General features: G+C 38.7%; 1 protein-coding gene across 3 annotated transcripts in view; it reads left to right on the forward strand.

The window, feature by feature from the left end:
* The window catches only part of erbb4b (erb-b2 receptor tyrosine kinase 4b), a 237,843-nt gene that overhangs the window by 179,761 nt on the left and 32,540 nt on the right, over positions 1-25,542 (forward strand). For 2 of the 3 annotated variants that reach the window (XM_088315296.1, XM_088315294.1), the window contains exons 4-16: positions 3,857-3,988; positions 5,445-5,510; positions 8,764-8,882; positions 9,106-9,247; positions 9,896-10,009; positions 10,189-10,315; positions 10,474-10,547; positions 14,559-14,649; positions 15,513-15,712; positions 16,771-16,903; positions 19,083-19,176; positions 22,794-22,948; positions 23,785-23,829. In XM_088315296.1, coding sequence (XP_088171422.1) covers positions 3,857-3,988; positions 5,445-5,510; positions 8,764-8,882; positions 9,106-9,247; positions 9,896-10,009; positions 10,189-10,315; positions 10,474-10,547; positions 14,559-14,649; positions 15,513-15,712; positions 16,771-16,903; positions 19,083-19,176; positions 22,794-22,948; positions 23,785-23,829 — 1,492 coding nt within the window. The remainder of the gene's footprint in view (positions 1-3,856; positions 3,989-5,444; positions 5,511-8,763; positions 8,883-9,105; positions 9,248-9,895; positions 10,010-10,188; positions 10,316-10,473; positions 10,548-14,558; positions 14,650-15,512; positions 15,713-16,770; positions 16,904-19,082; positions 19,177-22,793; positions 22,949-23,784; positions 23,830-25,542) is intronic. The other variant, XM_088315295.1, reaches the window with a different exon arrangement.

Genomic DNA, 25,542 nt, shown 5'->3' on the forward strand with positions numbered 1-25,542 from the left:
TTCAATTAATTATAGCAGTGTATGTACAGTATGCATTAAATTCACCTGTGACTAAACTTTACACCCCTTCCGATCATCTATACGTGGTCGGCTGTCATGTCTTAATTTGCTGCACGAAATAAGACATTACAGCTGCAAGGTTTTCCGCATATATAATAATGTGTGGCAGACGGCCACAAATTAATTCTGACCACCACTAATAGATTTTGCCGCAACATGTCAATATGTAACCACTGTATTAACGTCCCTTTGCTGCGTGGAGATGCCGCACGCTCACCTCCTTGCTAATCGATACCACCGCTCTCCATTTTGCCACGATGCTGCAAATACCGCAGATGACTTAAGTGTCAAAAAATTCATTAGTAAGTTTGACAATTGCATAATCGCAAAAAGTAAGCGTCTGCACTTGCATGACATGGAACCAACGACCCAGAAAGGATGGATCATGAAAAAGTAAGTTGATTCGCAACAATGGCGGCAGAAATGACGGAGCAACCCTCATCAAACACTATCGGGACCTTCAACTAGTGATGGGGAAAATGAAGCTTCAAATTTGCTTCATGAACCAGCTGTTGAATTTTTGAGTCCTCTAGATGGCGCTGTTGGTTTAAATAAAGGCTTTAAAATATGGCAATTGAGTGTGCTTTCAGCCCAATGTTGAACAGAGAGTGCCATCTACAGGAGTCCAAAAATACTACAACTGGTTCATGAAGCAGATTTGACGCTTCGTTTACCCATCACTACCTTCAACTCAAAAGATTGACTTAAAAGTCACTTAATGGTGCCGATGCTGATATAAGGCTTCATCGGGACAGTTGCCTAAGTCGCCATCATCTCCACATGACAGCACTGTCGACAATAGAAATGGCAGGAGGTCACGCTGAGAAATTGTGGCCCAGGGATAAGAATTGTCGGGACAGTCGACAGATGACGCAGTATCCGAGGTGCAAGAGTTCACGCAGCTAACTCAGACAGATAACTGGCTTTAAGAAGTGCATTTTATAATGTATTTTTCTGGAGCACACCAACTTCTGACTTTTCCGGACTCGAGCTCTTTATACCATTCAAATGAAATTTAATGAGCAAACTGGTAATTAAAGGGATGCTTAAGGCAAGTCATGATTTAATTTCTTGCACGTGAAATTTTCTTCCCTCGACCAAGGTTTTAGCAGCTTTTATTCCGAAATGCACCACGATGCAAACAGCTGCATATTTCTTTTCAAACTCTCTTAAAAAAAATCGTCAGCTTTACAGATGCCACGTCTGCTACGGTGATGCTATTTGCAGCGCGCATTGGTTCATCAGTTATATTTCAGGTAATTATAGCGGCCTAATCGTACCAGCTGTTATTTATTTATTTATTTATTTTTTGCACAAGGGGAAGAAAGGAGACTTTGTGAGAGTTTGCCGTGTGTTGTTTATTTATCCAAGTGCACAATGCACCCAGCGTATAATTGTCATCTTGAGTCCATTAATGAGAAAATACATACTACTATTTTATGGGCTTACTTTTTTTAATTTTAATTTTTTTTATTTATTTTTACTGAGTTTCTTTTTGGAAGTCATTGGCAGCCTTATTAAGAAACGGAATTTGAGATGAGAATTAATGGGAGTCACATGAGTCTACTTCATATCAGTGAAGGATAATCACAATCGGGATATTAATTAATGCAGTTGTCTAACACTGGAATAAACAATAATGTGTTTCTCCTACGCAAACCTCCAACAATCTTCTCAATACTTAATTTATTCATTCTCACAAACTCATTAACATGGCTTTTTTTTCCCCTGATCATTGGTTCATTATTTGCCTCCCCGTTCTTAATCATATTCATACCCCCGCTGCAATAATAAAACACACAGAAACACTCACAGCAGCCGCTTACTTCCAATATAATTGCTCACATGCATTTGCTCTGCCTCCCCGAATTTCATATTGTTTTCCTCCAGTAGTCATGCGGTGTGTTGTTGTCAATTTATTTTACTTTTGAATTATAGTCACAAAAGATTACTGCTTTTATTTCTCACCATGAGGCCTTGATTATAAGCACTTTAGCTACGTCAACAAGTCGAGATATGTTTCACAAAAAAAAAAAAAAAAAAATCATTAATACTGCAGAATTGAACAATTGCATTCCCATGGCCACAAATTGATCTTATATAAAGAAAATAAACCGTGACTGAGTTTGGCATGATTTTAATAGTGCTATGTAATGTGATTGTGTCCAAAATGGCATGGGAGACACTTTATTATTATAAAAAAAATAATAATTAAAAAAAAAAGCTAAGACGTATAAATACGTCTTTGGGAGGCGGGGACGACTTTTTGATCGCGTATTTGTATGTCTTATGGATTGAATGTGTTAAATGAAATTTTTACAAACTAAGGTAAAAATATTTTACATTTTAAAATATAAAAGGAGTCAACACATCAGCAGAAGTATCACTACACAGTGTGTCTAAAATGTCATAAATATCTTAAAGATTATATACATATCCCGGTAAGTAAAGTGCCACTTCTTAACACAAATTTGATTATGTTTGGGTCAATTTTAAATGACTAAAATCGCTTTGCTGTCTAAAGAGCTGAAGATAAAATCAGTGTCGTTTACATTTAAATTATGTCATAGCTCTTTCATGTAATATTTGAAATCAAATGTGATCGGAATGGAAAGTCGCAAATGCAGTTGCATTTGAACCACATCAGAGGACGGTTCAGAGGGTGTTTAGTTGTGAAAAGTGGCTCAAACCTAGTTACTTTGATCCGCTTACAATCAAACAATGGTCGTAGGCGGACGCCAAGAATGATGTACATGTGTTTTGCTTCACCACTATTCAATCACGCTGCCCCGTTTGCCACCATCACAGCGTGAAAACCATTTGCATTTGAGACCACAACTCCTCTTAGCCTACAATAATTGCTTCTTTGGTGGAGGGCTGAATTCATTTCTTTCTGGAACTCCCACCACACATTCAACTTGGAGGACGGAGAGCTGCTATAATACCTCCTATTACTTGAGGGAAAAGGGTTATAATCAGGCTTATGCAAGACACTGTTGCATATTGTATCAGAATCAGATAGCCCTTCATTGTCATTGTACTCATTGTACCCGCTCTAGTGCACTACGACACTAATTTATTTTTATATGTATATATATATATATATATATATATTTTTATTCGTATTATTTTACATTTGCTTTTATTATTATTTTTTATTATTGTTAATTAAAGAAAAATAAATAAATAAATAAATATCATGCTATTCTAGTGCCATTCGTTTGCGTGTGCGTGTGTGCGTGAAATGTAATGATCGCTGATTGTACACGAGCCAAGGGGGTTAAAGTAAAAATTAAATAAGTATTAATTGGTTGTCTGTTCGTAGTCATGGTCAGCATGAGAGTAAGCAGCAAAGCGAAGCTATTGTAACAGTGGCATGGCATGGCTTTTGTCGGGCAGCATTGCTAAAATGCAATAAGCGACGTCACATTGCAGCCGTCTGTTGAAAAGAAAATGATTCATAACCAACAAGTTAGCTTTCAGTGTCATTTATAATTTTGACATCTCTACTATATGCATTTGAAAATGAAAGATGGCAATTTTGGTTTTGTGACAGCAATGTCGAAAAGTGACACTCCTGACTAAAAACACCATTATAATAATAATTTGACAATATGTAAGAGATTCAACTGAACTTTAGATTGCTTTATGCCATATATTCTTCGAAGGAAATCTATCATTGGTTCTCTCCTTCTTCTCAACAGTTGAAAATGAAAACTTAAAAAAATAAATAAAAATTCCGACACAGCTTATTTGCCGTCATAAAGCAATTAAACCATTTTTTTGGTCTTTCCAGAAATCCTAAGTGGAGGTGTCTACGTCCACCAAAACAACTTCCTGTGTCACGCCGACACCATTCATTGGCAGGACATTGTCAAGAATTCCGGTGTCTACCCTGTGGTTGTGCCAACCAACAGCAGTGCCGCATGTAAGTAAAAATATGCACAAAGTTCGCTATGCTGGTCCTTGATTGGCGACGGTGACCTCACAAATGTTATTCCGGTTGAATGGACTTTCTTATTTCTTTCTTCTTGTGTGTCTTTGTGCTTGTGTCTGAGACCAGAAAACAAGCTCTTAGTTTATTTTACAGTCATCATATTGTTTCGCAATGGAGCAAACATGTCCACAATTTGCCAAACATTTTTTTTTTTATTAAGCTTGACATCCACAGTTTGTCTTACTGCCCTTTCCTGGCAAGGCAACTCGCCAACGCAACCTTCAGGGACTGTTTTAAGATCACTGCAAAATATGATGGTAGTCGTGGGACATGTTTATTGTGAGTCACTAAGAATTTTTTGGATGAGAGCAAGCAAATCTTGAGCTTTAAATGAAATCTGCTCCGATTTGACTTCACAGGCCAACAGACTCCGGTGGGGGGGGGGGGGGGACAGGGGGGGGTTTAGGGAAGGTTGTCCATCCTTGAGGCTCTGAGGCAGCAACTCATTGCCCGCTGTCATTTAGATTTGTTTTTGTACGCAGCTCTTAATGCGCTCGGACTCTTCTTGAGATCTGCCAACATGCTAGAGGGAGTCGGGCTGAAGGACGGGAGGAAAAAAAAAAAAAAAAAAGAAGAAGCAACAGGCAAAGCAAAACAATGTTGAGCTTCGATGGATTATGCAGGGTAGATGGAGAATGAAAGAGATAAAGTGCGCAGTGGAGAGGGACACATATGAGGAAGAAGAGGAGGGCGGAAAATGGAGACTCATGTTGGGGAATAGAGTAAGACTCGCCGCTACTAGCTCTCATCTGGAGAGGCTGATGGACAGAGGACAGCACTCCTGCACTTACACAGGCTCACTTTCCTCTCACTCAATTACCAGACAGTCAATTAAGCTCTCCAAAACCGCAGAGAACGACGCTGCTTAAAGCTTTGAAGGTTTGCTGATTTTATCTCAGCCAGATTTGCTGAATTTAACAGCTGAGCATCAAAAGAAACTATCATAAGTCTTGTCATGTGTTGACAAAGGAGATCACGATATTTATGACCGTGACAGTGTTGGTTCGTATGGAAGTATTTCAAATTGTATCAAAATGATTCCTAGATGATTGGTTAACTCATTCAGTACCAGCCAAGTAAAAAACTAAACCAAAAAAAAAAAAAATAGATCACCGACGTCTTTAGCCGTCAATGGCAGTAAAAGAGTTAAGAATCAGAAATGAAGCAGTTTGATATTTTAAAATTGTATCAGCAAAGCAAATTTGTAACTCATGCAATTTGGACCTTTTTTTTTTGTTGGCATTCACCCTGTAGCTAAATATTTATAACCAATCGAATTCGAAAGGTACTTGTTTGATATGCACATACTGATCATGGAATCCAGGTTTCCTATTAAAGCATAAATGATAGTTTCCATGTTTGTTTGTTTTTTGTTTGTTTTTTGCAGGTCAGAAGTGCCATCGGTCCTGTAATGGCCGTTGCTGGGGCCCCAAAGTTGACCAATGTCAAAGCTGTGAGTAGTTTAAGTGCAACACAAACATCAGAATCAGAATCTGAATCAGAATCAGAATGCCCTTTAGTGTGTGTATTCCCTCCCACGATAAAGTCACTGTTAGCATGAATTGGATTTTATATATATATATATATATATATATATATATATATATATATATATATATATATATATATATATATATGTGTGTGTATATATATATATTTATTTTTATTTATTTTTTCATTTTTTTATTAATCAGTTTGAATTAGTTTTCTGTGTTAGTTTTTATTCATTTTAGCTTTAAAAAAAACAGTCTTTATTTTTTATTTGTATCAGTTTTATTTATTTATTTATTTATTTATTATAACATTTTTAACAGGCTTGCGCTCAGTGTCTCTTTTATGCTTTTGGTCACATTTGCACGCTCGCAGACATTCTTTGCTAACATCACGCTGACTGATTTGTTACTTATTAACTTATTCAGCTAGCATGATGCGCACTCGCGCCCCCCCAAAAAGTTACGATTATCATGGAGTGAACCACAAGACTGCGTGCTGTCATCGCTTCTTACCACTGTTTTCTATTAACGTCGCATCCTATCTGTCACTTTCTGTGTGAAAGCAGATTTATGGGTACAAACTTGCATGTTATTATCTGTTAGGTGTGATTACCAGTTTGTAACTAGGACTCGTTTGACATTCTACTTTCCGTGCCATCCATGTTCTCATCTCTAATCCATCTCTCCTCCACTCTGCTCAGACCACCTAATCTCCGGCTTCCAACACGGGGATATCTCAATGTAGTTGTCCCGTGGTCATGATCCCATTAAGATAATGAGGAATGAACTTGGAGATCACTGTTTGCAACATGTTACAGATGGGCCACGGATAAGCACCGGGGGCCGTTCGTCTTGTTACCCATTATCATGCTTTCTATCTCACGCTGTTGTATTCCACCAGACGAGCGTGTGATGATTCATTCCTTGATTGCCCGTACTTTTTATGCTGTTTTGGTTAACTGCACAAAATGATAAGTAAAGACCTGGGATAAAGCAATATTACTTCAAAGATGAGCCTTGTGACATTTTCATATAATTCGAGACGAATTTCAAAAAGAACAACAAAGGGAATCTTTGTCAGTCAGTAAGTAACACAAGGGAAAATTTAACTTAACTCAATAAAGTTCAAACAATATGTATCGAAATATGTCACCATGTCCGGGGGGGCTTAATGTGGGGTGGGCAAACTTTTTGATTGGCGGGCCACAATGGGTTCTAAAATTTGACAGAGGGGCCGGACCAGGAGAAGATGGATGGGATGTTTTGGTACCCTCACCTCATCGGAGAAAATAAATACATTTTAAATGAAATAGAACAAAAATATTACAACAAAATATATGTCTTTAAAAAAAAACATTATTTAGAAAATAAAACATGAACAAGGTTTATTCATTTAATTTTTTCCAAGTTTGGTGGGCCGGATTAAAATGTTGCAATACATTCTGATGTTGCCAACGATCACATTTTAAATTGATGAGCAGCGATGACTCGTGACAATTTTATCAGCAATATGTTAAACATGTTGCCACTATATGGGTCAACACTTCTCACAGTTCCTTGTGAAAACACAAAATTGTATGTTACTAATTCTCCTCCAAATTTCATTACTTTAATCTTTGTCGCGGTGTGTTAACCGGTCGCTTTTCTGTTCTACCTAAAATCCCACGGCTGATACATTAACTTTGTGAGTGACTGCATGTACTGTATAATTATCTGCCTGATAGACTTGTGAGGAAAGAGAGCACAGACTCCATAAAAGAAGGTCAATATTGAAATAATAACTGCGCGTCTATGGAAGTTATATCAAATTAAAATCGTGTCCTCTATACTTTCTTACAAAATACACACGTTTGTCAATATTTTATTTTTCCATGGAACTACACTAAAGGCTTTGCTGTCATGTAAAGTGTACAGCTTTTATAATGTTCTACATTTCCTCTCGCCTCAAAATAACTCCACACATAGCCATTTGTGTTGCCCATTTGTAACTTCTGGAAACAAAAGTGAGAACACCCCCTAAGTGTAATATCCAAATTGGGCATTTTTTTTTTCTGCATCGGTGTTATGGAACAGGACAGATTCCACTTTGAACAAACCTTGGACCAAAGACGTTGGGAGCGCATGTTCAGCGTGGCATCAATAGGTTGTCTGAAAAAATATTGTCAGATTGTCTCCGCAGGCTTGCCATCCCTGTAGGGACCTCTCTTCTAAAGATGAGAAAAGAAAGTAAGCACCAGTTCACTGCCCAATAAAAACACACTAAGATCATGGAAGATGTCCTGTGGTCTGATGAGCGTAATAAAACTTGTTAGTCTTTCATCTTAGGCAGTTTTTTTTTTACATTTTTATTTACCGGACGGAGACTGAGAAATGTATTCCATTATGAGCTTATTTGGGTCTGATGGTGTCACGTGAAGTGAAGATATAAGCGTGTCTTGCTACAAGTCAAGCATCGTCTGGCGGCGAGGCCAGTAGTGCTGCTGTCACTGAGGATTGAGAGTTCATTGCGAGGACTAATGAGAGAGCATGAGCCGCCCTTTCAAAACTGGGGTGCTGAGCAGTATTCTGACATGATAACAACCCCCCAAAACATCTCCCACATGACTTCTGCCTTGCTAAAGAAGCTGAGGGGAAACAAGCACAGACTGGCCAAGTCTGTCTCCGGACCTGAACTCGATTTATTTGGCAACCTGTCAAGCTCTGGTGAACTCCATGCTCAGGAGGACTGAGTCAGCACTGGAAAATAATCATGAGCACAAAAATAGGAACACTTTGGACTTTTTTACTTTTGTTGCCAGGCATTGTTTATTTATTAAGTTATTTAGAGGGGACAGTAAATTTCCAATATTATACAAGCTCCGACGTGTGATTTTCGTAGTATTAGTGAAAAAAAATAATACAATATTTAGAAAAATCATATTTAAAAATTATAATTAAAATAAATAAAATAAAAAAATAGGTGTCTCCTCACCTTTGGAAGACGTTTTGTTGAATTTATGATCAAATAAAGGGACATCTTATCAAAAAGCAAGAGCATCTGAATATAGTTTGTGTTTCTCTTACAAAAGCAAATAGCACAAAACACAAAAGAGCTTGCAATCATCGTTCAGAAATGAGTACATGTGAAGCCAGCCTAATTTCCTGTCCTCACAGTGCTGTTTAAAGATTTTCAAGTAAATATTCTTGTTCTTTCTGTCATTTTTATATCCACAGTAACTAAGACGGTGTGTGCTGTGCAGTGCGATGGCCGCTGTTTTGGTCCCTATGTGAGTGACTGCTGCCATCGTGAGTGTGCAGGTGGCTGCTTTGGTCCAAAGGACACTGACTGCTTTGTAAGGACACACACTCGTGCACATACACGCAAAAACACGCATGCACGTTCACACTGATATGCATAAAGCTCGTAAAATTGGGTTTAAACGTACAAGTCCGCAACCTTTTTTATTGTGGTTGGTCGTCAGTCTATGAATTCGATACACAACATAACATTGGATCTAATTTTCAGTATTTTAGAAGTGTGCCGGGTATTTATTTATTTTTTGTCAATCTGTTCAGGCATGCACAAACTTCAACGACAGTGGGGCGTGTGTGACGCAGTGCCCACAGCCTTTTTTGTACAACCCCACTACCTTCCAGGTGGAACACAACCCCAGGGCAAAATACACTTACGGAGCCTTTTGTGTCAAGAAGTGTCCACGTAAGTTTGAACACTGGACAGGATGACACTTTTTGAATGCAGCATGTTATTTTATTGTTCAATGCATTGCACGGTCAGGAGGATGTTTTGGTTTTCAACTCTAAAAAATGGCTGCTGTTCTTTTGGACTAATAGTCGTTGATACACATGAATTTGCATAGAAATAGACTAAAACATTTTTGGGGTTTGTTTCTATCATTGGGGGGGGTTGGGCAAGGGGAGGGGGGGCCCGGGGAGGTGGGGGGGTGGGGGGGCGGTGATAAAACTCTGAGCAACATTTGAACGTAGCCTCAATTCACTAATCCACCTTCTAAATGTCTCACACTGAAGTTGATATTTCACCATAGTTTCAGCAAACCCATGAAGTCGAAGGTAACAGGTCAGTTTGAGTCTGCGGTTGAGGGATTCTCTCCCAAGAGTGTGCCTGAAAGTGGTTTGTTGCTCTTCCTTGGACATGGAGAGCCCAGAAGAACAATTTCTGGCTCTCTTGCTTTTCAAAACAGAACAAAACAACCCATGGATAGTTCATGTACAGTTCTATGGAAATCTTTTCTACCACTGTGAGTCAGAAAGAAGAAAGTGACTTTTTCCCTTTTTTTCCCCCCCAGCCACAATCTGTCATTGACATTTCCAACAAAATATTTTTCAGATAATTTTGTGGTGGACCAGAGCTCCTGTGTGCGAGCGTGTCCCAGTAACACAATGGAGGTGGAGGAGAACCGCATCAAGATGTGCATTCCTTGTACTGACATCTGCCCAAAAGGTGACAATTTGGAGAAGGTTGTTTAAAAAAAAAAAACAACAGAAAATACTTTTTTTAAAAGGGGTTGTGTGACATTTTGGTTTAAAAATAATAATAATAAAAATAATAACACTTCCCTGGCATGACATTTCTCTACTTCACTTAATGAATGCTTTTTGCCGTCTTACTGTGTGTGACAGCGTGCGATGGCATTGGAACTGCCAGTCTACAGACGGCTCAGACGGTGGATTCCAGCAACATCGACAAGTTTGTAAATTGCACCAAAATAAATGGCAATTTGGTTTTTCTCATCACTGGGATTAAAGGGTGAGACATAATTGCGACTTCTTTTCAAGACAATGGTATATTTGCACATCAAAAAATGAAAATGTATGCATTGGTGCAGTATTTCTTACTTTTGCCCTTCTGTTAATTTCAGTGCTCGGTAATAACAAGAACATGTTGTTTCGTTATATCGTTCACAGGGATGTCTATCATGACATTGAAGCGTTGGACCCAGAAAAACTGAATGTGTTCCGCACTGTTCGAGAAATTACAGGTACGTTTTGTTGATACAGCGCCTGCACGCTGCTCGAAATGAACATTGGTTATTGACAGAATATAATTCATTTTCTTGCAAAAACTATTTTTTTAATACAGCAGCTTTGAGAAATACTAACGTGTAATTATCATCATCCATGGATTTGAATTTCATAGATTTAGATTTATTTAATAGACTTTGTTAAATAAAATTAAAAATGTTTCCGCGTCGTTCGCTCTTTGCTTTGGCTGAACGTTAATGGCGGGAGATTCTCTTCTTTTATATTTACATATATTGTACTACGCTGGCTTTCAGTGACATGCATACATGTATTAACACAGTTAAAGATGCATGACGAGTTCCTGAATATGCATGAGAAAACGCAAATACTAAACCCGATAACATAAAAACCGACGACGGCAACATGACTTCCTTGGCAGAGGCAGCATTTGTCTTTCAAAAATAACAATGCATATAAAGTGTATATTGCTTGCAATGTTTAGTCAAATCTGGTTCCCATTCTCCCACTGGAGACGGTCCAATCTGAGGACAGACATAGCAGCGTACGTTGAATATCCGATGAGTCTCTCAATCTCATCTGTATCTGCTGCTTTTCCCTCGAGTGGCTCCCCAACCTTCAGTTTTCTACGTCCCCAGTTTTCCCTTCGTACACCATGAAGAAAACATGTGGTGTGCATCATTAATCCTTCAGCAGCTCCTACCGCTCCTTCCTGAGTGGGGAACAGTTGTCATTGCATTGCATTCTGGGAGTGGCGGAAAAAGTCTATGTCGTGATAAATTCATCCATTTAGAAAGTGACAAGTAGTAAAGACACTACTACTAACATTGAATCGGGTACGTTATGTTGAAATAAATAATAATAAATCAATAATTAATATTGTGTTATCAATAATGACTCAATTATATTTGCCTGTCTTGTCTGACAAATTAAACTATTAGACTTTGGTTACTGTGTTTGTATCCACATCATCTGATATTCATGAGAAATGTCTCTCTGTTCTCTTTTCCCCCAAAATATATGTACCATATTTCCCAAACCATAAAGCGCACCCGCATATAAGCCGCGGAAAACAAATGTGTTATTTACTGCATTACAGAACGATTTTGTACTGTGACTACACATAAAGGTCCATAAACAGATTGTTAAAACAGTGCCTTTTGACTCAGAAACAACGTTGCTAATTAAAACAGGACAGACCAAAGAGGAAGAAATAAAAATTCCAGATTTTTTTAGCATATTTTCTGAACCATAGAGCGCCCCCTACTGGTGAAATAAAAATCCACAGAAAAGAAGCAGTTATTGTATTCGCCGCATGGTTCAAAAGCGAGGAAAAAAGTAGCGGCTTATAGTTCAGAAAATACGGTAATGAGTATATTGTCACCCTAATAACAAAACTGCCCAAGAGGTTTTTAAGCATTTTCAGGAAAGAGGAAAAAATTAATTATTAAATACAAAAGTCCAGATGCCTTAATTCCACTTTTGTGGATTATTACAACCTGGATAACTGAAAATCCATAGCTACATATTGGGCGAAGAAGAAAAAAAACAGCAATTTTTTTTAGCAAAATAGTGAGCGTAAATGAAAAATAACTTCATTAATTATGCTCCTAGGCTAACGATGTAAATTGAACAAAAATGTTGTTTTCCAAGCCTAATCCCAAATTTCATGAAATTCAAAAAATGACACTATTCCTTTTTATGGTGAAACCAAACAAGATTTAGAAGGAGAGTCTGTATCTTCTCATCTTGTCATCTCCCGAGCTGTCACAACGACAAGACATTTGACGGAGGCAGCCAACCTGCCTCTGCGACCTCGAGGTCACAAGTGCTTTTCCTTCTGCTTTTAAATGAGCTCATCCTACACATCGCACACTTGTCTCGGCTTCTCCAATTACTTTCCTCTCTTTTCTTCCTGTTTTTTTTTTTTTGGCCTTCTTTATTGTGTCTTCAAAAACATTTGTTGTTGAGTAGGCAATCAAATCAAAATGACGTGTCTTATGCTTGAGTTTCTGATTATTGTAGCCTTGCGCTATAATTACCACGACTTGAACCCTCTTAGCCATTGCTTGTGAGCGCTGACCCTTTCTTCCTAAGTGGCTACACGCTGTAATTTGCTTCATACATGACTTTATACAGATACTCAGCGGAATGTAAAGGACATGAACCTTTTACTTTTACTGGATAAAAAAATGAGGTGGTAACCCTGCACTTTTTCTGCTCTCTCCAAAACCGTCTACTTTCAAGATTGTGGTTCAAAAAAAAGAAAAAAAAAAAAGGGGGTGAACAGTGCACAAAAATACTTGATCCTTATATTTTAGCGTCTCCTTTATTCATGTTTGAATCCATTCTGTGTATTATTTAGAACAGGCGTGGGCAAACTACGGCTGGGGGCCACATGCGGCCCATTAAACGTTTTAATCCGGCCCGCCAAACTTGAAAAAAATTAAATGAATAAACCTTGTTCATGTTTTATTTTCTAAATACTGTGGTTTTTCAAAGACATATATATATATATATATATATATATATATATATATATATTGTTGTAATGCTTTTGTTCACTTTCATTTAAAATTAAATGTATTTATTTTTTCCGATGAGGTGAGGTTACCAAAACACCCCATCCATCTGCTCCTGGTCCGGCGGCCCTTCGGTCAAATTTTAGAACCCATTGTGGCCCGCCAATCAAAAAGTTTGCCCACCCCTGATTTAGAAGCACAGTAATTAGGACAAACGGTAAAAACATCTGAAAATTTTGTGTAATCTTATTACCATAGATGGGCACTTTACCAAATTTTGCCGGTCCGTCCTCCGTTCTCCGTCTGTAACCTACGAATCCTTCCGTCATCGCCCCAGTGTCGGAATTCATGGAAATAATCACTCCATGTCCATTTTTGCAAATTTCCCCATTGTAGGACTAATAAAGGACATATTATCTTATCTTATCTTATTTTTGTCCTTTTAAAGCGCCCCAGCTAAAATAACAAACAGGGCTCATTGACTTTGAATTTTAATATCTCATTTTTTCCCCCATTTTATCCATTTGTTTGCTAATCACTTTTTAATGCTTCACAAGGATTTTGTGTAATATTCCGCTCACACCAACTCCGCCTCATTCCCATCGTGTTTATCCTCACATGTACCTGACTTTTTTTTTGTCTTTTTCTCATTTCTACACCAAACACACTTAATATGCCTCCGACTCCACTCTGATGCTGCAGCTCTGCAGGGATTGGTATAAACAAAACAATGTCCACAAACTGATAAAGATGCTGTTGAAGGTTATTGCCCTCTTGTCTACAAAAAAGGTTCCCTATTTACCTCATCTCTTTTTACCTCTCGGCAACCTCCCTCCCTTCTTGTGTAAACATTATGCATCCTGCTGGAGGAGAGAAAAAAAATGTGCCGTTTAATATAATGGAGTCTGATTGTTCATTGATTAGAGAAAACAGCACACTGGCCATCACACCCCCAATCATTTCTTCGCTGTCTCCACCGCATCTTCGCTACGAAGCAAGTGTTTGCCATTAAGGAAACATAACCAAAGTGTTGTTTTTAATCTCCAAAAAAGGCAAATGTTGTCTTCATCCCATTCCAATTCATTCCACCTCCCATCCATTATTCCACCTGATATTACTTTCTTACTCCCCCATCCACTTATTTTGTTTGTCTTCTGATATTGGCTAGAGGATCGTACTTCCTACTGGTCTCTACTGAATATTTCATACTTTTCAATCCATTATTGAAAATCTTAAATGAGCCACATCCACCCTCTCAGCTCCTCGTCTTTTTAAATGATTCAACGACCGAGATCCGCGTCGCTTAAAGGAAATGCAAAAATGTTGATATATGAGACTTGATAAGAAACACACAGCTGGCACCCAACTCTAGCCTAGAGCAGTGCGGTTACTATATCCTGGAATGCTGCTACTCCTCGAGGGATGCCAACACGCACGTTGTCTAGCGGTGACTCATTATAACCTGTGTGTGTTTGTGTCCTCATTTAGGATTTCTGAGCATCCAGTCTTGGCCCGACAACGTCACAGATTTGAGTGTCTTCAGCAACTTGGTAACGATTGGGGGGAGAGCTCTGTACAGGTACACACCACTCACTTCGAATTTGTGGTAGTGTCGTGTACGTGCGTGTCACGTTAAGAGCTGAGGCATGATGGCATAAGATGTCATCGAGTTTCCGTGCGAGTGCCTGGGCGTGAGCTATGGCTCACAGCAGCTGCTGCGTTAAAGAAATTAAGTCTTCTTTAAAAAAAAAAAAAAGAATAAATAAATTTAAAAAAATTAAAAATCAATTCGAAGAAGGATTTCAGAAATTTTATAAAAGGCGATATAGCAGGTGCACTTGTTTTTCAGGCTTAGGCAGCACTTCACAACCCATGTGTATTCAAAGTTTCTTCTTAAGGAATAAGAGAAGTATTAAAGTATATTTTTCAAGTGATCAGACTCAGAAATTGTGACAAATTTGTACTCTGTGTAATAAGTATGTAATAACTATGTAATTGAGTATGTGAGTTTCAAACAGAAGTCGAGCCAACTCCAGGTGGAGCGAACACTGACAGAATCACTTTTCTGTGATATTTCAGAAGCTAATGCTGTTTTAGCATAAACTATCCATACGATATTTACTTATCGTTAATTCGTCACTCATGTTTTTTTTCCCTCCTAGTAGAAACCTCATGGAGTTTATTTGTGTTATCGTTAGCATGTAACAAGAATACCGAACTCAAACACATTAAGAATACATCGATAAAGGCCACAAATTGTTTTATGATGCAATGCAGCTCGACCTGATAATTGTTGCACGGGCAAAATGCTTATTTATTCAAATCACCCCCCCCCAAAAAAAAAAAAACCTCTTATTCATTCCATTCCCTTTCTATGTGATTCTTCTTCAGCCTCTTCTTATTTTCTTTACTTTCTTCCATCCTCCCACTCTTCCCTCTCAGCGGAATCTCCCTGCTGGTGTTAAAGCAGCATGGCATCTTATCACTTCAACTTCAGTCACTCCACGAGATCAGTGCGGGCAACGTGCACATCGTAGAGAACAGCCAGCTGTGCTACTACAACACAGTCAACTGGACCCGACTGTTCCGTGCTGCCAACCAGAAAGCTTTGACCCGCAACAATAGAGACCCGCAGATGTGCTGTAAGTTCGGAACAAAATCATGACAAAATCACATGCCGATCAATACCAAGCATGCTACTTTAAGTTCTTAACAGGTACGTGACGCACTTTGATTCGGATGTTGCCAAACTAAATATGCGAAAAATGTCTCCAAACTGTGCGCTGGATGTGCTAAAATGTACTTTAAAAAAATGTAATGGCTGCTCTTTATGTTAGAAATATGTCACGGTTTCCCTTTCTTTCGTCACCTCTCGAGTGTTCTCGTCATGCTAACCAGAAAGTACCCTGTCAGTTTGAGAGACATCAGATTCTGTTTACAAGCCCGCATCACAAAAAAAAAAAAAAGGTTGAAATGTTTTGATCTGCCGGTGCATGTTAAAAAATAAATGTCACCTCTTTGAGTATTTCATTGTAAGCGCACCCAACAAGACAAAAATGAAGCCTTCATCCTCTTTCCGCTCACTTCTACGCATGTATCTGCTTTGTGGGCAAGGAAGGGTTCTGGAAAAATAAAAGACCTTTAAATCTGTAAAAATACAAAGAGATAAAAAGATTATGGAATGAATGAATGTTTTTTTTAAGCAAATTTTAGAATTTCTTTTAGCAATATGTAGCTTCGTTGGGAACCAAAGTGTCATGCACAGCCCACAGATGTAATTTTTTTTTTTTTGACTGTGATGGTTGGTGAGGGATTTTCCTTCAATAACTAATCTCATTCCAGGTGCAGTCAATGGTTCTTTTATTGGAGCTTTTCATGCTTTTCCAAACATTCGACAAAGCATTTTTAGTGAGCAAGTACCAGTTTAATCTGTTTGGCAGATGAGTATTCTTGGAAGCAGATGCCGATATTTTTTAATGGAAACCAATATAAACGGTCTTCTTTTTTTTTTTTTTTTTTTCAGGAACACTGTGTTCTCCAGATTGAAATGCTGTTGAACAATTTACTTATTTAAAGCTGTCAGGAGCAGAAATTGGAAAGTTCTTTTTAATTAAAGTGTATCCACTCTACAATCGTGATCCTAATTCACATTTGATGACAATATGTACAAAGGTCCGTCTTGATTTTGTGTCTTGAGCAGCCAAGGAGCATATGGTGTGCGACCCGTTATGTTCCGACTCTGGATGTTGGGGTCCTGGCCCAGACCAATGTCTCTCGTGCAGAGATTTCAGTCGGGGACAAAGTTGTGTCGAACACTGCAACTTGTACGAAGGGTAAGTCATGCCAGAAAATGTGCATTTTGTACTTTACGCTGATACCTTATACACTTCCTTATTTGAGATGAACCTGCAATGTTTTTGACATTAGCACTGAACAATGAATTTCTTTAGCCATATATCGCAAAAGATGATTAAATTGCATTTTCAAAATAGAACATATGGAATTATAAGGTCGCATGACCGCGCACATGAAAACACTTATTCCGAAAATTCTGAATAACTTCTTCTTCTATTACTATTTTTGGTAATAATGAAATAAAATAAAATAAAATAAATAATAATGATAAAATAAATAAATAATAATAAATTAATTAATTAATAATAATAATAATAAAGAAAATAACTAATAATAAAAAAAATAACTAATAATCCGTGCACATCAATATAATTTGTTCCCATCGAGAGTGTGTTGCATGAACACGCAATTCCTAATCGTATCGATAGTCATCGTGTCCATGAAAATCGTGCGCCCAAATCAAAATTTTGATCTGAATTCTAATCAGATTAAAGGAATGTTGTCTACTTGCTCTCTATGAAATAAGAATAACTGATATTGTTACACATTGCGATATTTCTGCATAAAACACTGAAGCATAACAATTAACTATAAAACTATGTTTAAAAAGTACCCAGACTGTTTGGATCCTTCATGTACGACACTTGTGGCATAACCTGTCAATCATAAGTAAAGTTTCATTTAAACACACCACAGGGCTCTTTGTCATAGCTTTTAAGTCCAGCAATATTGTTAGGCCACTCAGGATCATAATTAATAGTTAATAACCCCAACGGTTCAAAAGAACATTTTAGAGTGTAAAGGTAAGTCACTTTGAAGAGCAACCCTGAAGAGCGTCATTAGGGGCTCTCTTGACTTTGAACATTTAGCTTGATGTTTTCCACCTCGCGCCCGACAAAACTCTCCCCCCCCCCCGGTGAGTTCCACTAATAACCCTCCCAAATAATTCAACTTAATAACCGACGATTAGAAGGAGCAATTTAAAGTGTCAACTTACTCACGAGGCGGAGGAAGGGAAGGAGGAGGAGGAGGACCAGAGATGCGGATCGGGCGTGGGGGGCTAGGCGTGTCACTGCGTGTCACAGTCACTGCTTGCGCACGGGGCCACGCCGTGCCTACCTGTCCAAAAGGTCGTCGGCACCGCCTGCACTGTCATCACAAGCTATCCCTCACTCTTCAACCTCCCCATGTTGATTTGTCATATTCGTCGTATATGATGGCAATACAGTCTTGGGACACGCCTATGCAAGATATTTTATATTATTCAAGCAATTGCGGATGATTCTGCTTAGGCACGGTCCAACTGAATATTTTCTTCTGTTCTGCAGCGTTAATGGCTTGTTGTCTCAATACTGTTGATGTATAGCCTGTCGCATATTGCATTGATCTATATCGATGTGTTGCCCTTTATCTGAGACTAAGACCCAGCGCACAGCGAGCGATGAGGCCCAATGCAACAAAGGTGGACCAACACGAAAAATGACAGCCGCATCTCTTCACCGCACACAAGTCCATTTAGCATGGCACGTCTACCGACGTAGCGGCGGGAAAATATGGAAAGGTTATGAATGGGAATATTGCAGCGGGTAGCTGGTTATTTTACCAGCTCACATACAGACAAAAGCCAATCTCCCCTGGCTCTAACAAGACTTTGAATTTTGAAAAGAGTGGCGCAGATACTTTGCACTTCAACCCTGTGACTGATGGTATTGTTGTTAACGTAACATGCTGTCAAATTAGGAAGGAAAATTTATGGTATTAAAAAAACCAAAAAAAAAACCTGCCTTTAGTCTTTTCAGTGGCGCTCTTCCTTCCAATAGTTCTTTTCTGTTGTGGAATTAAAAAAAAAAAAAGTATTTACAAAAGGTTTTTTAGATAAAGCAAGATTTAGTAAGATTCAAATATGTAGATATAAATGTAGATTTTTTTTTCTTACACTTTTCATTTATTTTATTTAGGGCCTTAAATGTCATTTTCAATTAGCATTTTCTCTTTAAATATTTCCTAAAATTAAAACCTGTCGGTGTGGCAACACATTCCAATCCCACAAATATAATGAATGAATGTGCTTTTGATGATCAAATATATTTGCAAATGTATTAATTATGGCGTACAAAATGTGTCTTACACCATGAACGTGTCCAACTTCTCACTCAGGGACATTCGAGAGTTCGCCAACGAGTCGGTGTGTGTGGAGTGTGATTCCCAATGTGAGCAGGCTGACGGCAACTCTTTGACCTGCCACGGTCCGGTACGTACGCTACTCGAGTCAGCAACCTGAATGTTGATTTTGAGCTCAAAAATCCTCTAATTCGTGTCGAAATTAACAAAAAAAATTTACAGTTACCAGTAAAATACTGTTCGAGAAATTTATTTAAAATAATTTATTTTCTAATGCCACAGCAACAAGTGCTTTCTTGCTCAAAGCAGGCAAGTTGGTGTGTTTTGTTTTTGCATCACCTGCCTTAGTTTGAGAGAGTGTGAAAGAAAGAAAAAAAAAAAGTAGTTTCCATCTGGTTGTGCAGCACACCACCCACGCTGGAGTGAAGACCTTTAAAAGCTTATCTTGCTGTTTGATTGACGGGTGTAACTGTGGAGCGGTCAGAGCACAAGGTTGCCCAACTGCAGTTTGCAAAACATTGTTAAGTCATTCTTGGAACCATAAAGGTTGCAAATGTCACTTTTTTTTTCATTGTAATGCTTTCGTAAGCAAATACGGTACATGTTTGTTTGTTTCACTTTACCAGGACACGCTGTTACGTGACGTCAATTTCTGGCACAAATCAGTGCTTAACTTTTGTCTCTTATGAAATATGCAAAAAAATGAAATAATTAGGACTGGTGATTCTCAGTTTTTCCGCAATGGATTGGCCTGAGTATGGAAAAAAAAAAAAAAAGTTGGGGGAAAAAAGCACACTGTGAGTAAAGCCAGGAAGGAATATTTTCATAAAATAAATTATGTATTTATTTAAATCTGATTTGAATAATTTTTCTTCATTCACATTTTTTTTGCTTTTGTTTTCCCTTGTGGGATTTGCATTTTTTTTTCTGATGTCCTTTTAGATCAGATGTGGGCAAACTACGGTCCGGGGGCCACATGCGGTCCGTTAAATGGTTTAATCCGGTCCGCCGAACTTGAAAAAATTAAATGAATAAACCTTGTTACTTTTTTGGAAAAATGGTTGTTTGAGGGGCTGGAAAAAATTGTGAATCATAATGACCACGCCGTTAAGTTGGCGTTTTTAAATATTTTTCCTCTCTCCTCATCACAAGTAAATTGTCCTGACGGAGCGAAAAACTTGAATTCATCAATTAAATTGATTTCTCACTCCAGCGCTATGTCGTAGATTTCATTGGTTTAAAATCATCCATCTTGGGGACCATCCTCTATACTGCTTGTCCTCATTCAGATTGTTTTATTCACACTTTATTTTATTTATTTATTAATTTTAATTATGTGTATGACTTGAGTCAGTTTGGCACCACGTGTGTGGGAAAAAAAAAAACAGTTAGCGCCGTGTTATGTCTGCACACGGCAATACGAGGCCTTTTCCTCCCTCGCACTCGTCATGTATCCTGTCATGCGGTATATGATGAGAATGTCTCATATTAACCTGTTGCACCCTTGCGTCGCAACCGGATGTGCAGCACAGGCGACCAAATGGATTACAGCAATCGTGTTACGGTTGCAGAGCCCATCGCAATTACATTAGAGTTTACACAAAGTGATTTGATTGGCCTAATGGCCTGCGCGGCGAGGCTGGGGAGATGACCACATTCGTGAGCACAGCAGGCTGCGTTGTAGATGAGCGTCAAGAGAAAGATCAATAAGATTTGTTTCCTGAAAGACAATCCTGTCTGTTTCAAACTCATTCACCTTCACCCTCAAAATAAAATGTTTTTTTTTTTTTTTCAAATCCGTGTTGAGTTTAGCTACTGACAAAATATTATGTGTTACAAGCGCTGCATCACTGTGTCATTCCCCAATGAAAATTACAGTTGCAGTCCATTTTCATTTTAATGACGCTATTCCAGAGTCCCTTTACATTTTGTCCTTTTTTCTAATCAGACTGAATTTCTGTCTGCTTTCATGCTGAATGATCAAAAAATATATTTTTTATATTTTTCATATGCTGCAGTATTTCATGTGAGAACACAAACAATTCTGATTGACATTAGCTAGTATGATGATTTTTTGGAAAATGAAATGGAAAAAGTAATGAGACTTAAAAGGATGCAAATATTCGTGAGAATGTTGATAACTATCAAGCTGGCAGAGTCACTGAGGGAATAATTGTATCAGGCCAGGAACACGGTTTGCATTGCAGTCGTGTACATTCAGAAGCAGGGAGTGATATTTAGCCGCATTGCATCACACTGAGCGATGTTTCTTATATTTTGGTTATATCAATTAGCTACATCAAAGGGTCAACGAGAACCAGTTCTCAGCATGATGCAGTGCAGTTGAAAAGCACAATGTCAAAATATATTGTCGAATTGACACGAACTATTTCTTACTACGACTTCACTGTGTCAGGGCCAATTTGAGGGTGAGATTTAATGTAGTCATATATGAGTACTGCATGCTGTGCGTGTGTGCGTGTGTGTGTATATCAGTCACTTGGCAATTAGATGTTCTTCAAGCCTGTTGACTGCGTGAAAGAACACTTCTCTTCTTCCTTACCGCCTCCCTCGAATATATTAGTACCATAAATCCTCATCGAGGCGGATTGTTATGGTCATAGTGAGTGCTTTGAGCAATGGTTATTATGAGCTTCCTCCTCTCACACTGCTTTATGCGTCTCATTTGCTTTTGGCCCTCCACGCACACACGTCGTCGTTCATTCATCTCTTGCATACGCTTACTGGTTTTTGCCAGTCATATTGTTTGCTGTTGCTTTTTTTTCATTTCTTTCTCCCTCTGTCTATTAATTTCAATATTTGTGTATGTATATATGAGGTTAGAAGGACATTAATTCTTGTCATATATGTGCTTTTGTTACTAGTAGTTGAATGGGCGTCACATTTTATTGATGCACTCTTTCTTTTTTTAACAAAGCATGACCTTAGTTTATGAGTGAAATGACATTCAGGTCAATTACATTAATCTCATACGCTTATATAAACATACATATACTTACCAAAATTCTATCTTAGTGAGCATATGAGAGGATTGGCATGAATACAATTCCCTGAGGAAAGACATTCTTTCAGCCATTTACGCCATTTAGTTCCTGATAGAACAATGGCCACAAGAGGGCGCCTTGGTTTTGGCTGGTCACAAGTACCTGATTCTTTGATACCGGTACCTGGTATTGGTACTGGCCCAGACCTCAATGATAATAAATGCAGATGATGAAGATGGATGGGTGGATGGATGAATGTGTATGAATGATTGAATGAATGGATGGATGGGTGAATGCGTGAGTGGATGAATGAATGAATGAATGGATGGATGGATGGATGAAAGGTTGGATGGATGAATGGGTGAAAGGTTTGATGGATGAGTGAGTGAATGAATGAATTAATAAATGGGTGGATGGTTGAATGGATGGGTGGATGGCTGAATGGATGGACGGGTGGACGAATGAATGAATGAATGAAAGGTTTGATGGGTGGACGAATGAATGGATGGATGGATGGACGGGTGGACGAATGAAAGTATGAATGAATGAATGAATGACTGAATGAATGGTTTGATGGATGGACGGATGGATGCTTCCAAGTAACATTGTAAGGATTTTATGACTATACTGTCTTATATTCCTCCAAAAATTGCTCAATTTCTATATTGCACGCATTCAGGAGATTGGAACGTTGCTATTTCACTATCGATTAGTAACCATTGTTTTGTGTCTATTTCCGCAGGGCCCAGAGCATTGTGTGAAATGCATTCATTTTAAGGACGGCCCAAACTGTGTGGAGAAGTGCCCAGACGGGTTGCAAGGCGCAAACAGTTTTATCTTTAAGTATGCCGAAAGCAACAATGAGTGTCATCCCTGCCATGCCAACTGCACACAAGGGTGAGGAACCAAAGTCCTGACGAAAACGTTCATGTGCCATTTTGTAAATTTTTCTTGTCGTATAAAAAAACATTTCGAGTTACACAATCTTAACAAGAGCACCAGACTGTACATTTCGATTCTTTCTTTCTTCGATTGATTTCTCTAGGTACGTCTTTCTCATTCTCATGCTGTGTTCCTCTAACATTAAGTTAAATCATGACATCTTTCAAGACCAGAGCAATAAATAGAGACGTCTCCGAGAAAATGAGATAGAAGAGAGAAAGAATGAAAGGAGCTGAGCCCTTCACGTTTCTCTCCATCACTCACTAGCCCGTCATCTCTCCATGCAATATTCAACAGTGGTTGGTGAGACAAAATTTTTGTATTTTACTCCACGGGGAGCGAGTGTCATTCGAGTGTGTTATTTCTCCTTTCCTGAGTGACAGCCCCCCGGCTCGCTAGAGCATAACAATGTAGTCGTAAATGGAAAACACCAGGCTGACACTTTGTCACAGGTACAGCTTCATAAGCAGCTCTCCCTCTCAAGAAGACACGCCAGGAGAATTAGAGGGATCAGACAAAATCGGAATGACAAAGCAGGACTTAAACTATGGTCCTGGATTTTTAACCCTTTCACACAATTCCTTTTCAAGGCGCGGAGAGAAGTGAGCGTGCTGTTTAGCGCTTGCTATTTGGGATGCTTGTGCATTAGACATAATGTTTGGTTATATCCAATGAAATATATCGCAATGCATTGAGAAGACTTATTCGCATGTTTTGCGTCACTCCCGCAGTCTCCCTATCTTCAGTCATCTTTGCATCTTTTAACTCCCCCTCATTGTGTGTTTTTGTAGGTGCACTGGACCAAGACCTCAAGACTGTATTGGCTGGATGGACAGGTACATGATTGTCTTTTGTTACTTCCCAAACTCCAGTGGCGGGCCGTGCATTTCACACCTGGGCCTTCAATGAAGTCCCCCTCATAATACCATCATTTATGACACCACAGCTGGACAAATAATAAAACACACTTGCACAGTACTGAGTGTGTGTTGGACGACCTAGCTTCTCTTGAAAGGTCCATCTTAAAAATGGCCTTGCAAGTGTATCTGCAATTAAATCCGCACTTTACCCATTGTGGTTTAAAAAAGCAAGAATATGTTTTAGATTTACGAACGGTCACCAGTTACGACTCTCAGGTGTGTCGATTCCGCATAGCGTTGCCCCCTCACGAGTGAGTATCCATTCACAAAACACGTTCATCGGCTTCAGCGTATAGCCAGCGAGATGGCTCACTGTAACTAACTCTTGATCTGATTGGCTATCGCGACTGTCTATCAAATCTGTAAGTTCATTTACGATGACAGAAGAGATCCTCGCACAATTGTACCTGAAGGCCTCGGAAAGAATAATGCGCGCTACTGGTATCGTGAAACCTGCCCGGCAACACGAGCTAGCGGAATTCTGATTGGATAAAAACTCTCACCTAAAAATACAGCAATGTGAAGAATATCATTTTTTTCTTGCTCGTTAGGCCAGCCACTGCCAAACTCCAAGAGTATCACTTATATTTCCAACAGTTAAACTGCTCTTTACCTGTTCACAAGAGTAGAAGTTATCACAGTTTTTTAATTCCATTTTCACTTACTATTGGTTCATTGACCATGTGGATCAATATATACGTATATTTACTCTATATCGCGTGTATATTTTTAGCAGCTTCTTTACTGATTAATAGGCAGCCTTTTACCGAGGGCAATCAATGGTGAAGCGGATAACTCCAAACACACGGGACGCTTTAGAGAACTGATGAAAATCGACACTTTTCTGCTCAACCCTGAGACACGGCTAACAGGATAAAGAAGGAGCCGCAGCAGAATGTAACTCAGCTGACCTGTTGAGCGGATCAGCTCTTATCAGATTTCTGATAGCAGTTGGGGCGAAACATTAAATGTCCAGCTCATCCAGCCGCTTGGGTGGCACACCTGTTGTAAATCTGCTGCCTGTTGGCAGCATTGCCTTTTTTTTTTTTTTTTTTGCGCATGATTTGAAGCGGCTTATCAGACATTCATTATCACAATATTTCAGTGAAGGGACTTTGTGCCCATTTGATTAAGCTGTCACTCAATATTTGCACATCAAAATTGACTACTATCATCCAACATGGTTCTATATTGTTCGATTTAATCCAGGCTGCCTTTTTGATTGACTTTATTACGTATTTCTGATGTTGGTGTTTGTCTTTGGTGGATTAAGATTACTTTGCTGTAAATTTACGGGCAACATTGAGTCATATAAGAGATTTGTACCACCCATCTGTTAGTCCATTTTCTATCGCTTATTCTTATCCCAACTGGCTTGAGGTCTTGAGTTGCACCCTGGACTCATCACCGCTCAACCAGTCACATTTCCACAACCAGGGGTGTGCAAACATTTTGATTGGCGGGCCAAAATGGGTTCTAAAATTTGACAGAGGGGCCGGACCAGGAACAGATGGTTGGAGTGTTCGGAGAAAAAAAATACATTTAATTTTAAATGAAAGTGAACAAAAGCAATATATATGTCTTTGAAAAACCACAGTATTTAGAAAATAAAACATTAACAAGGTTTAT

Source organism: Idiotropiscis lumnitzeri, chromosome 14 (genome assembly GCF_059441095.1).
Source record: "Idiotropiscis lumnitzeri isolate Australia: NSW breed Sydney's pygmy pipehorse chromosome 14, RoL_Ilum_1.0, whole genome shotgun sequence".
Lineage (NCBI taxonomy): Eukaryota > Metazoa > Chordata > Actinopteri > Syngnathiformes > Syngnathidae > Idiotropiscis > Idiotropiscis lumnitzeri.